The sequence below is a fragment of the Cucurbita pepo genome, chromosome LG10 (assembly GCF_002806865.2).
Source record: "Cucurbita pepo subsp. pepo cultivar mu-cu-16 chromosome LG10, ASM280686v2, whole genome shotgun sequence".
Lineage (NCBI taxonomy): Eukaryota > Viridiplantae > Streptophyta > Magnoliopsida > Cucurbitales > Cucurbitaceae > Cucurbita > Cucurbita pepo.
The window spans coordinates 3,898,712-3,909,973 of record NC_036647.1 but is presented as its reverse complement, the minus strand read 5'-3'; the positions used below and the strand labels follow the sequence as shown (position 1 = coordinate 3,909,973).

At 37.3% G+C, this 11,262-nt stretch overlaps 2 protein-coding genes across 7 annotated transcripts; one reads left to right on the top strand and one right to left on the bottom strand.

Annotated features, from left to right (window-relative positions):
- The first annotated feature begins 1,296 nt into the window (after positions 1 to 1,296).
- On the top strand, positions 1,297 to 8,269 carry LOC111803831 (cell cycle checkpoint protein RAD17). Of its 5 annotated transcripts, none has more exons than XR_002816427.1 (15): positions 1,297 to 1,699; positions 2,113 to 2,170; positions 2,378 to 2,463; positions 2,531 to 2,578; positions 2,733 to 2,789; positions 3,447 to 3,549; positions 4,043 to 4,353; positions 4,460 to 4,811; positions 4,963 to 5,085; positions 5,196 to 5,394; positions 5,476 to 5,536; positions 5,971 to 6,275; positions 6,344 to 6,455; positions 8,043 to 8,102; positions 8,178 to 8,269. XR_002816427.1 is itself a non-coding variant. In XM_023688414.1 (12 exons), exons 1-12 carry the CDS (start codon positions 1,499 to 1,501, stop codon positions 6,193 to 6,195), a joined length of 1,824 nt encoding a protein of 607 aa, XP_023544182.1. In that variant the 5' UTR covers positions 1,297 to 1,498; the 3' UTR covers positions 6,196 to 6,325. The 5 variants fall into 5 exon arrangements, 1 of the variants encoding a protein (XP_023544182.1); XR_002816429.1 differs by lacking the exon at positions 8,178 to 8,269 and having other exon boundaries at positions 1,297 to 1,416; positions 1,498 to 1,699; positions 8,043 to 8,171; XR_002816428.1 differs by lacking the exon at positions 8,178 to 8,269 and having other exon boundaries at positions 5,971 to 6,216; positions 8,043 to 8,171.
- On the bottom strand, positions 6,565 to 10,326 carry LOC111803830 (nitrate regulatory gene2 protein-like). Of its 2 annotated transcripts, none has more exons than XM_023688411.1 (4): positions 9,023 to 10,326; positions 8,683 to 8,891; positions 8,200 to 8,423; positions 6,565 to 7,821 (listed from the first exon to the last, which is right to left on the bottom strand). In XM_023688411.1, the coding sequence occupies exons 1-4, from the start codon at positions 9,711 to 9,713 to the stop codon at positions 7,041 to 7,043; spliced, it is 1,905 nt and encodes a 634-aa protein (XP_023544179.1). In that variant the 5' UTR covers positions 9,714 to 10,326; the 3' UTR covers positions 6,565 to 7,040. The 2 variants fall into 2 exon arrangements, with proteins under 2 accessions (XP_023544179.1, XP_023544181.1); XM_023688413.1 differs by having other exon boundaries at positions 8,683 to 8,888; positions 9,023 to 10,325.
- Between the last annotated feature and the right edge of the window lie 936 nt (positions 10,327 to 11,262).

Sequence of the window (11,262 nt, the reverse complement as noted above, 5' to 3'; positions counted from 1 at the left end):
TTGTCAATTCAAAAAAAAAAAAAAAAAAAAAGAAAAAAAAAGAAAAAGGATAATTTAATTAATCTGCCAGGCTCAAAACGACGTCGTAACGTCCTTCTGGTGTAGGATTGATGACTTTTCAACCCAGCTTTGGTCGTTATTAATTTAATTTAATTTAATTTTTGCTTGCCTTTAAACTGATGGCATTTTGGGAAACCCTTCAATAAAAAGCAATTTTATTCATAATTAATGTCTGGAAACTGATGCAAAATTCCAAATTCTAACCAACAATTTATTTTTCTCGCTTTTTTTTAATCGTTTTTTCAATTAAAAAATAATTTTTTTAAAAAAAATGTTTGAGGCAGCTTGAAGATTCCTCCTCTAATGTTCTAACCTCTACGCTTCAGACGATGTTTCATTTTCTGCCGTTTTGTGACGTGGAAATATCACTATTTCTACCTCATAATTAAAATTATAATTTATTACGTTTTAAAATAACATATTTAATGAGTAGTATTTCAATAAAATAAAATAAATTCACAAAAGTAATTTTTTAAAAAATATTTGATTGATGGTTCTATCTATGACTCGAGTAACCATCTGGATAGTAAGGCAAAGGCCCACATCACCCGCTCGAGTACGGTAGTTTATAAAGAGGAACGAACTCCTTCCATGAAGGACACACTTCTATTCGACTTCTCGTAAAAAAAAATCAGGACAACCTACACTCATTTGTTGTACTCGTGTATCACTTCTTTTTACGTACACTATGATAGATATAAAATGGAGGATTGGTGCCAAGAGTTCATCACCGAAGGCGCTTTAGCCTATCTCTCGATATGGGAAGGGTTCTAGACCAACCCTTTCTCTTGATGGATCACTGGTTTGCAGGAACGCAATGATCTAGAGTTGTCATTGGCCTACTTGAACTAGAGACCTCGCCCGTAAAATAGTGAAAGTTGTTCGGGAGCAGTTTTCAAGGAATTTACTGAATTTGTATCGTCTCTGCTTTCTGAAGTGTTTCAATAGTTTGTTTTCATATAGGTTGACGATTTGGCATCTTTTTTAAATATATTTTTTTAATAAATTAAAATAATTAAAGGATGAGTTATACAAAGAATCAAAATAAAGTAAAAATAGGGAAGGGTATTCTAGACAAACACCGAAAACAATCCTAGTTGGGCCTGGGCCCAATAAACTTTACGACGAAATGGGCTGGCCCTTTAAGTTTTATCCGTCCGAGGCGTTGTTGTTAAGCTTCTCGGTGACGCCATTCTCTGAATTCCCCATATAAAAACTCCCCGCGTTCCTCTTGAGCCCGCGAACTACGCTCTGTAAATTTGTAAACCTCCGGTACGACCAAACTTATTTTCTTTCACCTGAAGACGAAATTTTCTATTGAGACGCACTCTGCTCCGGTTCTGTGAAGACCAATTTGTGAGTTCGAACTCGAAACTGGAGTTGGTACTACCTTGGTTGCTCTGTATGGTTTTCTAAATTCTAGATTCTGTCTTGGAGGATGACGAAGAAGGAGAACAATCTGGTTGTACTGTCGTCGGATGAAGAATACTGTGGTGGTCGATCATCCAGCTCCAAACGCAGATATCGAAAGACGAAGTCGCAGTCGCCATTACCTCGGAAAAGCACTCGCCAAGCGAAGAAGGCTCGACTCCTAGGTTCTCGGTCTTGCTTGCATAAGGATTCCCGCAATGTTGACGAGGTATATTTGAAATTCCTTTGTTGCTTTCCATGATTTATACTACTCTCTTGTTACCGTCTTAGATTCTGGAATGTGTTTGAGTGCGTATGGACGAAAATGGATTTAGCTGGTGTGTGTAGTTGTTCTGAAGAAAAACTTGCGTCCGACCCGCATTTTCGTCTTATTTTCTGGAGCTCAGATCTTTCGTGAAGCGACATGTTCATAGTGGGGAGGGATTGAGTTTATCAATGCTAAGCTTTGTTTGTTTCAGTGCTTGTATATTCTCATACTTCTTCTTTGCAGTTTCTTCAACTACTAATATCTCATATATTTATTTTCTTCTTACTGTAAATACTCTTTTTCTAGGGATTTTCAATTTAATTTGTTATTCTTTGCTATTATGCATTTTGATATGTTACTTTGTTTATTTGCAGTTCAACTTATTTTGTGAAGATTTTGATCAAGTTTTTTCTACCTTCAAGGTATCTGCTGGTATGCCATTACTGTGCCGCTATAGCTTATCTCACTCTTTTTTTTTAAGATTATTCAAGTGTTTATATCAATGGAAAAATCTGGTGGTAATATATTTTCTACTCGGACTCAATTACTTGGAATAATCTGAATTAGAAGTTTTGAATTGCATATTTTAAGTTAGAGCCTAGGTCAGCTATGTTTAGCTTCTTGCTTGATCTGCATCAGGGTCTGGAGGCATGTGCAGAAATGAATTATGGATTGATAAATATAAACCACATTCATTGGAAGAGCTTGCTGTCCACAAGAAGAAGGTTATTATAGTTTTCTTCTTTTTTCATTACAAACGCTATATTGACGCTTTTTACTATGTGATGGCAGGTAGATGAAGTTAAGGTATGGTTTGAAGATAGGTTGAGGACACCTAAGGTAATTATTTTATTATGAGGTTTTTATTCTCTCTCTCTCCCTCTCTCTTTTATTCTCTCTTTTATCACTTTTATACATACACATTTTTTCCTCTTATCTTTTTAGTTTAAATTCAATTAGTGGATGCGATGATATCATTTTGCTCGGTTTACAGGATGCTAACGGGAATAATGTTCTTGTCATCAATGGTCCTTCTGGAGTTGGGAAATCTGTATGTGGCTGTGTCGACCTTTCATGGATTTGTACTCTTAATATTTACGTTTCTCTTTTGATGCATGAATACTCAATTGTGTTTCGAATTTAGTATTGAAATCTAACTGTTATTCAATGTTAATAGCACGTCCTTGACAATAGCATGTCCTTGGTTTTTCAATCTTGCTTAACTTTGAAACCGTTTTGCCAAAGATGATTAAATATGGTGTAAACCANTTTTTTTTTTTTTTTTTTTTTTTTTTTTTTTTTTTTTTTTTTTTTTTTTTTTTTTTTTTTTTTTTTGTGATGGACAATACATTATGTTGAGCCCGAAAATCTTCTTGAGGGCAATATATTATATTAAGTGCCATCTATTCAAGTACACATTATAAATCTGACAGGGTACAAGTTTAATTGGTTACTTTATATATATCTGTCCTCGGTCTGTTGCTTCTAACTTGAAATCTCTTAGTCTTAAGTGAATTTAATATAGTGGTTGTCATCGTGACTGATGAGCTTGCTGCCAGGATTGTTGTTTTGATCAATTTGTCGTGAGTTGATAGTAGTTGGTGCATGCATGGCCTTCATTCATGATGTTTCTTCTCACTATACTTTCAGAGTTTGTGCCGTAGGATTTCTTCAAATTTTTTAAAAAGAACGACTGCTTCTCTTGCAGGCAACTGTTCATGTAATAGCATCTCATCTTGGAGCTAAATTATGTGAATGGGATACACCTACTCCTGTGATTTGGCAAGAACATCTGCATAACTCGAGTTTAGGTATTCTAATGAATCGATATATCTTGATTATGGAGTAGATCAAATGCAATATCATACTGGTCCAAGATGCTCTTCGATAATTATTTGAAGATTTATAGCTTATCCTACTATGTCTTGGTGACTATTGACGGATAGATAGCACCCAGATGAAGAAAAATTCTCATGTTATTACACATTTTAACTTTAAAGTCATGTGAAGCTCTTGCATTCACTTGAAATCGAGCTTGAAAACTACCGATCAATTTTATTTTTTTAATTTATATGACCATAACAAGTCTTGAATTTTTTTTTTTTCCAAGATCTTAATTAGATTAAGCCAACACGTAGAACACACCTTCACCTGCATTTTACTCTGATGTGTTTCTGCAAGGTAAAATTTTGACATGTCTAGTAATGCTGTGTATAATCTAATGAAATTTCCTATTGTTGATGAGAGGCTTTTGCCTTCTAATTGTTGCAAAAATAATTCTGGCGCTGACTTATCTCCAACCAGGGATACAGTACACGTCTAAACTGGATGAGTTTGAAAATTTCATTGGGAGAATGAGGAAATATGGTGTGATACCTTCATGCTTTCCCAATGACTCAAAGCAACCGATCATACTCCTAATAGATGAACTTCCTTTGACCAATGGGAAGGCTGCTCTTAAAAGACTTCAGAACTGTTTGCATCTTTATGTGCAATCAACTCAAGTTCCAACAGCCATTGTAATTACAGATTGTGCCAAAGTTGAAGGAACAGACCTCACTGTGCAGTACTTGGAAGAGCTTCAGCTCTGTCTTGAGAACGCTGGGGCTTGTAAGGTTACTTTCCTGATAAAGTTTGTTGGCTTATCATGCTTTAGGGAGTAAAGAATACCTCTGGTGTTGGTTTTCATTGTTTTGTTTTGTTTTTGTTTTTTTTTTTCAGGTTGCATTTAATCCTATAACGAATAACTCCATTAAAAAAATAATTTCTAGAATATGTTGTCAAGAGCAGTATAGTCTAGCAGTTGAACAAATTGATGCTATAGCCAAATCGAGTGGGGGTGATGTGAGACATGCAATCATGTCTTTACAATTATTTTGCCTGAAACCAAGCCAGATTTGTTCATCATCATCCAGTGCTCTGGAATCTTCAAAAGAAAATGAAGAGGTGCCTCCCACGGTGGTGGATGATCGATTCTCTTTTCAGTTTGGCCGCGATGAGAGTCTCTCTTTATTTCATGCCCTGGGAAAGTTTCTGCACAACAAACGACATACTAGTAACGAATTGGTATTAGGTCCGTTTCATCAATGCATAATTTGCTGAGTTGGAAGGCCTTGTAATTTGGAATTTGAATAAAGATTAAATCGATGTGAAGCTTAGGGTAGAACTATTCTTATGGTATGTCATTAAAGGTTTCTAAACTTGGTACCTTGTTTATGTTGCAGACGGTGAGTTTTCTGTTAAAGAAAATTTATCAAGACGGCCACTTAATATGGATCCTCCAGAAAAGGTTCTATCTCAAGCACATGGGCAAGCCAGGCCAATTGCTGATTTTCTACATGAAAATGGTACTTATTTGTCCCCAAAAAGAAGACGATAGCAGAAGTTAATGTATTAGTTTTACTTATTCTAAACAAGATTGCATTTTTTTTTCAACTTTGTTACCCATTTTTTGCAGTTCTAGACTTCATGAATGAGGAAGCTGTAGATGATGCGTGGGTTGTGGCTTCGTATTTAGGTGATGCTGACACGCTCCTTTCTTCTTACGAGAGAATGCTAGCCAGACATAATGATGCAGAAAATATTCTACACCTGGCTGCTGCTTCAGTTGCCGTCCGGGGGGTATTATTTGGCAACTCTCATCCGTTGTCTTCCAGGTGGTTCTTAGGAATTTAATTGATAATTCATAAACAACAATAGTTACATTTATATAAATTCCAACCCTTCCAATTACGCAGGTGGCATGCTATACGTAGACCAAAGCTTTGGCAAATCGAGGGATCCTCATTGTCCAATAAGGTGAATTAAGTTCTTTTATTAACTTTTACTACTAAACTTGGGTGCCGGACCCCTCTTGTACAGCATATTTGAGTGTATTTAGTTCCACCGCTTGGCCTATAGTAGGTATAAGGGTTAAAAGTAATATTCAAAGCTTATACTTTTTTAGCTGCTAGACTCAAGAGGGTTAAAAGTAATATTCGAAGCTTATACTTTTTTAGCTGCTAGACTCAAGAGGGTCGACCGTTAATAGATACATAGTCTTGGATTAAGTTATGATATTTGCAATTAAGGGGAAGATGCTTAATACAATGCTTTTAACTTGTAATAGTAGTAGCTAAGAAAAAAATAATTATCCATTAGTTGGAAAAAAAAAGTAATAGCTTAAAATTTCCATAAGTTGTACATGTAATATAATGTTATTTATTATTCTTTCCCTCCCCAACGTTTTGCAGAGGGAGATGGTAAAACAAAGATTTATGGCTTATGGTGGGATCAGTTCAGCGGATTTTTCAGTAGTTGCCACAGAATACGTACCTGCCTTGAAATGGCTTGGTAGTAGTGCATCCGGAGATCGTGAAAATTTACCGGTATTGTCAGACGAAAATACAGATTTTGATTTGGTGAATTCAGGAAATGGAGAAAGTCATACTTCTGATGAAGAAATTGAAGATTGGTAAATTAGATAGGTGCCCCGTTATGTAAGCAATCCCGAGACGATTGGATGTGTTTCTCAACACCACATGTGGTTTTGTAAAATGTAATGAACTTTCTTTATTATTCAAATCTTGATATGAAATTGAGTACAAATTACCGTCTTTGTTACAGAAATCCTGTTGCCTTTCCATTAAAGATGGTGTCAAAAAAGACCCTTGGGGATTGGCCTCCAGCAGTTTTTCTCAGGCGTTATTCAAACTTCTGAGTTCCGACTTCTGAGTAGGTAAGGTTATATGTTACTCAGACTCGTTTAAAATATTAGTCTGTTAGTTTCATCTTTGGTGCATATATGTTCACATGCACACTCTAATAAATGTTTGCTTTTCAAGAAATATTGACACAAATATATGAATTGCATGAAACTTGAGGGTCCGTACAAGGGGTCCTTTCCTCTTGAGCACCAAAGGAACCCCAACTGTGCTATGTATCATAGAGCAATAATAATAGTGAGATGATTCAAGCAAATAAAACCGACGAAAATGTGATGAGATATCTATTTACAAGAACAACATGACTGACCAGAAGCGTTTAAAAACTATCCACTCTACAAAACCCCTAGCCTGTTTTTTAATCTCCACACCAATTCTTCAGATGAGCTGGCGCAGCCATTCCTACCCCGTTTGTAAAAGCGAGCAAAGTAGCCCACTTGCCACCTCTTTTCCATTATCCTAATGAAATCATCAATCAAAATAAATGAAGTTTTGTCAGATTCCTCCTTCCACTCTTTCCAGCAAAACCCCCCTTTCTGAGCTCACATTTATGCACAGGAATTGGTCGGAATAACTGTCTCTCGAATTAAGTCTTGTCCTTAGGGTAGTAATCTCTTCACCTCATGCTGGTCAGGATTTTTGGTTTGATTGTAAACTGCTTCATATGCGTGCATACATACGCTAGAAAACCCCACCATTGCCTGGAAAACATGGGGAAAACTCATCTGCAAGTTATTTATTGTCATTGACCTGGTCACACTGACCAAGTTTTCATGCTTTTGTTTCTCATCTCGAGCTTTTGCTCTCAAGTTCTCCACCTTATTTTGCTTCTCCTGAACTGGGTCTCTCCCTCTCGTGGATGCTGAACATTCTCGCATGGAATGTGAGACATATTTGCTTTCTAGTGATCTTAGCTGGGTAGCTCTCTTTTCAAGCTCTTTCGAGGCAGAATCTGCCTTCTTCTTTTGCTTATGTTCCTCAGCTTGTTGAACAACAATGGCCTGAACTACTGTTAAGAAGCTCTTGATTCCTTCAGAAGCCACTTTGTCTGGAATCCTATCAACTGCGAGGTTCCATTCTTCACAAAGTGAGTAAATTTTAGAATCCTGACCTGTTCTTAATAATGGGGTTCCACTAATCTGTAAAAGGCAAAGCCGAAGCCAGGCTGTAAGAGATTGGACATAATCCCGTTGAGCTTTCACTAGATTGCAAAAAGAAGCATGCCATTGCTGGACTTCAAGCTCAAGCTGGAGAGTTGATTGGCGGTGAATCTCGGATGTGGGCTCGGCTGATGGTATGATGTTTAGATATTTTAGCTGTTCAACAATGTGTGTTTGAACCTGATGAGACTCGTACATACTTCTCCACATGCACATCAATCTGTAGAAACCAGTGCAAATCTTAGTATCTAGAATAGAGTACATCCATGTCCATGAAGATATCCAAAATATGCTTAGTATTTCATTTCGGCCTTTTGAAATACCAGAAGGTAGAACGACAGTACATTGAATTGTGAAAGTTACCAAAAGGTGAAATGGAACATAATGGCTTTTGAATCCTAATCCAATTTGTATTGTTCTATGATTCTTTCCTGTGCTCAGGGGGATGCAAGCATGGTAAGAGAGCTGAGAAGATAACAGACGGTCGGGCTAACACAGTAGGTATGGACTTTACAGCTTAAATATTAAGCATCAGAATGCAGCCAAATGACTATTGATTTCTTATTTCTGTTAAAGCATAAGTATGAAAGAGACTAACCCTTTGACAAGCTCAAGGAGTTGTGGATAGAGCTCAGTTTCTCTTAGCTTGACGATTTCAGCTGATGTGGTTTCAATGGCCTGGGAAGCAACCATCATCTGTGACTCCAGCTTCTCAACCTCTTTCTTAGTCTTCTCAGTCTTTACGTAGTCAGCCCTCTTCAGCTCTAGCTTCCTCAATTGCTCCAACTTCTTCTCATGCTCTATCCTTATGGCCTCAGCATTCTAAAAAAGCCATTCAACACAATTTCACAAACTTTAGGACACAAAATTCCACAATTTGGTTCTTCAATGCCTTCAAATGCATTGAGAAACGCTAAAGTTTCATCTTTCGTTGGTTATGTTGGACCCCATTAGGTAAAAGAGAAAAAAAGTGAAAAGAATCATTTCAATTTGAAGACTTTGTTTAAAGTACCAAAATGTCATATTATTCCACCAATGTGACTGGAGATTAGATTGAGATATGCGAAAGTGAAAGCATTACCTTCACCTCCTGGTACAATTTTTTTTCCCAAGCGTACAGCTTCTCCACTGTGGAGCAGTGGCTGCCACTATTCCCAACACATCCATTTCCCATATTTGGTGTTGTTATTTCTCCATTTAACTTACCAAATGCATTTGGTGGTGTTGTGTTTGAACCCCACATCCTCAACGTAGGGCTCAAGCTCCACCCATTATTGTAAACCTGCCCTGCTAGAGACATGATATGGAACTCATTAGGGTACCTTATGGTTTGAGGGATGTGAATGAATGATAAAGAGGAAGGAATTGGAAGGGAAAACTGTTGTTTGATTGATTTTGTACTCCTTTGGTATTAGATTTACCTCCTTTTTTCTGAGAAGAAAAAGTGGGGACTTCCAAAAGCGAAGAGAGCTGAGCACCAGCATCGGCAGCTTTGAGAAAGTACTCATCAAGCTCCTTGATAATCTCCACCAGATCTTTGGTGTTCCTCGACACTACCATGGCAAGCTCAGTGCTCGATGTGTCCTTTGAAAAACCACTCACCACTGACGGTGGCGGCGCTGAGCTTGCTGCCCCAGTTACAGTGACCATAGCCTCCGATGCAGTGGTGGTAGCCTCCCATTCTTCCTCAGTAACAGTGCGAGATGAAGATGGCACAAAAGGGTCCCAGAAATCCCATGTGGATGACGGCGGCGGCGGAGGAGGAGGAGGCAATGCCGGGGATGCCGTGATCGATGTCCAGGTGTCGGAACTTGGACTCATGGGGATAGGTAGAGGCGGCGGCGGCGTTCGTGGGGTTGGAGATGGAAGCACTGGCAGAAGGTGGTGGTGGTGGTGTTGCTGCTGCTGCTGCTGCTGAGGGCGGCGAATGTAGGTCTCTGCATTGGAAAACTGCCGGAGAGCGGCGCCGGTGCCACGAAGAGAACGAATATACAAGCTGTAAGTAGCAGAAAAAGCTTGCCTCGCCTTCACCAGCTGTTTCATGTACCTCTTTCTTGCTTTACACCTGGAAACAGTCTCTTCTCTCTCTAATCTCGAGTAACAGCAACCCATCTCAGCCACTTACTCAGCTTCTTCCCTCTTAAGCTCCTTTGGCCAAAATCTTCAAGCAAATATCTAGCAGAAACCTTTCCAAGAACAGAACAAATCTCCGGCGGCTTTCTACTTCCGATCTTCCGCCGATCTCCACATTCCAATGAAGGTGGCTACAACGGCAGATCTTCCATTGTTGGTGGTGGTGGTGGTGGTGGTTCAGGCCACTTTCAAACTCGTGCCTACAAAAGCTACTCTCTTTCTTCCTTGTTACTCGCTGGCAAAGCCTGTGCCTTTTTTCTTCTCTCTCTCAAGACTCGGAATTGACTAATTTCAACCCTTGATGAGCTTTGGGCACTTCACAGATAAATAAATAAAAAAAAATACTAAAATAAATAAACTAAACTATATGGAAAATGGTTTAGAAAAAAGAAAAAGGTTGGGGAGTTGGAAGTGTATATACTTTGGTCAGGTTTAAAGATGCAGCCCAGAGAGACAATAGGGCGTTGGGCAGAGAGCCTGCTATTTTATAATCGTATTGAAAAGACCAAATCGCCCTACCTGTTCCTATCAAATTACTGTAACGCAACTCTTTTCAATTAAGGGTTGTTACTATAATCTCTCACCTACAAAATAGCAGCTCCACGTGTCATTCCACTTTTGTCTTTTTTTATCTATTACCGGATGCTCATTGAGCTGTGTGTAGCTCATGAGTGCATAGCCACGTCGATTTTGCCCAATAAGGGAAAAAAAAAAAAAAAAAAGAGATTAGATTTTTAAATCTTGAACCAACTTAATAATTGACTTAATCCGACTTAACCTTAGTTAATTTGCCATGTATGGTTTGAAACTGACAATATTGAGGGTAAATTACATACTCTGGACTAAACTATTTTTTTTAATAAATCGTTGAGATTAAAATATTATTTTGATTTTTGTATCTTGAGTATATTTTGTTTTGTGTAGTCTATATATAAACCATAGTTATTTTGGTTTATTGTGGACTTTTTAGAAAATAAAGTTAGTTTTTTATTAATCTCATTTATAAATTGTATAATATGTTCATTTGGTGTATTTTCATACATGATTATTATTATTATTATTTAACTAATACTAAATTTAAGATTTAGTAACAGTACGGATACTTAAAATGGAAGGATAAACTTGATATTAGTCCCTAAGTTTGTTTGAAAAAATTAATAGCAAAAAAAAACCTATGTAAATGAAAATGGGAGGTTTCAATTTGTTTATATGTCTTTTAATTTGTTCGAATTTTGAAATCTCATCGAAAAAATTATCGACAAAAATATTAACGTTAATGTATATTTCTAATATATGTATGTATAATAAATAATTATCAAAATAAGTATTTCACCTTTTTTTCTTAATAAATTTATATTATTGTTGTTAACTTATCTGTAGTATATAATTTTAATATATTTTGTAGAATTTTCGACCTATATGTCGAATCAAATAAAACTACAAAAAAAAAATGTCAATATGCGACAGAAATTTAAGAAACAACGTTTGGGGTGAAACTCTATTGGCCGGCGGCCGTCAGGTTCCGGTT

Excerpts from the sequence above, each read along its gene's own strand:
- LOC111803831 (XM_023688414.1), top strand. The coding sequence starts at position 1,499 with ATGACGAAGAAGGAGAACAATCTGGTTGTACTGTCGTCGGATGAAGAA. Across the intron at positions 2,171-2,377 it reads TACCTTCAAGGTATCTGCTG|GGTCTGGAGGCATGTGCAGA; the intron begins GTATGCCATTAC and ends GATCTGCATCAG. Across the intron at positions 3,550-4,042 it reads TCTGCATAACTCGAGTTTAG|GGATACAGTACACGTCTAAA; the intron begins GTATTCTAATGA and ends ATCTCCAACCAG.
- LOC111803830 (XM_023688411.1), bottom strand. The coding sequence starts at position 9,713 with ATGGGTTGCTGTTACTCGAGATTAGAGAGAGAAGAGACTGTTTCCAGG. Across the intron at positions 8,424-8,682 it reads AATTGTACCAGGAGGTGAAG|AATGCTGAGGCCATAAGGAT; the intron begins GTAATGCTTTCA and ends TGGCTTTTTTAG. Across the intron at positions 7,822-8,199 it reads CTCCTTGAGCTTGTCAAAGG|ATTGATGTGCATGTGGAGAA; the intron begins GTTAGTCTCTTT and ends TGGTTTCTACAG.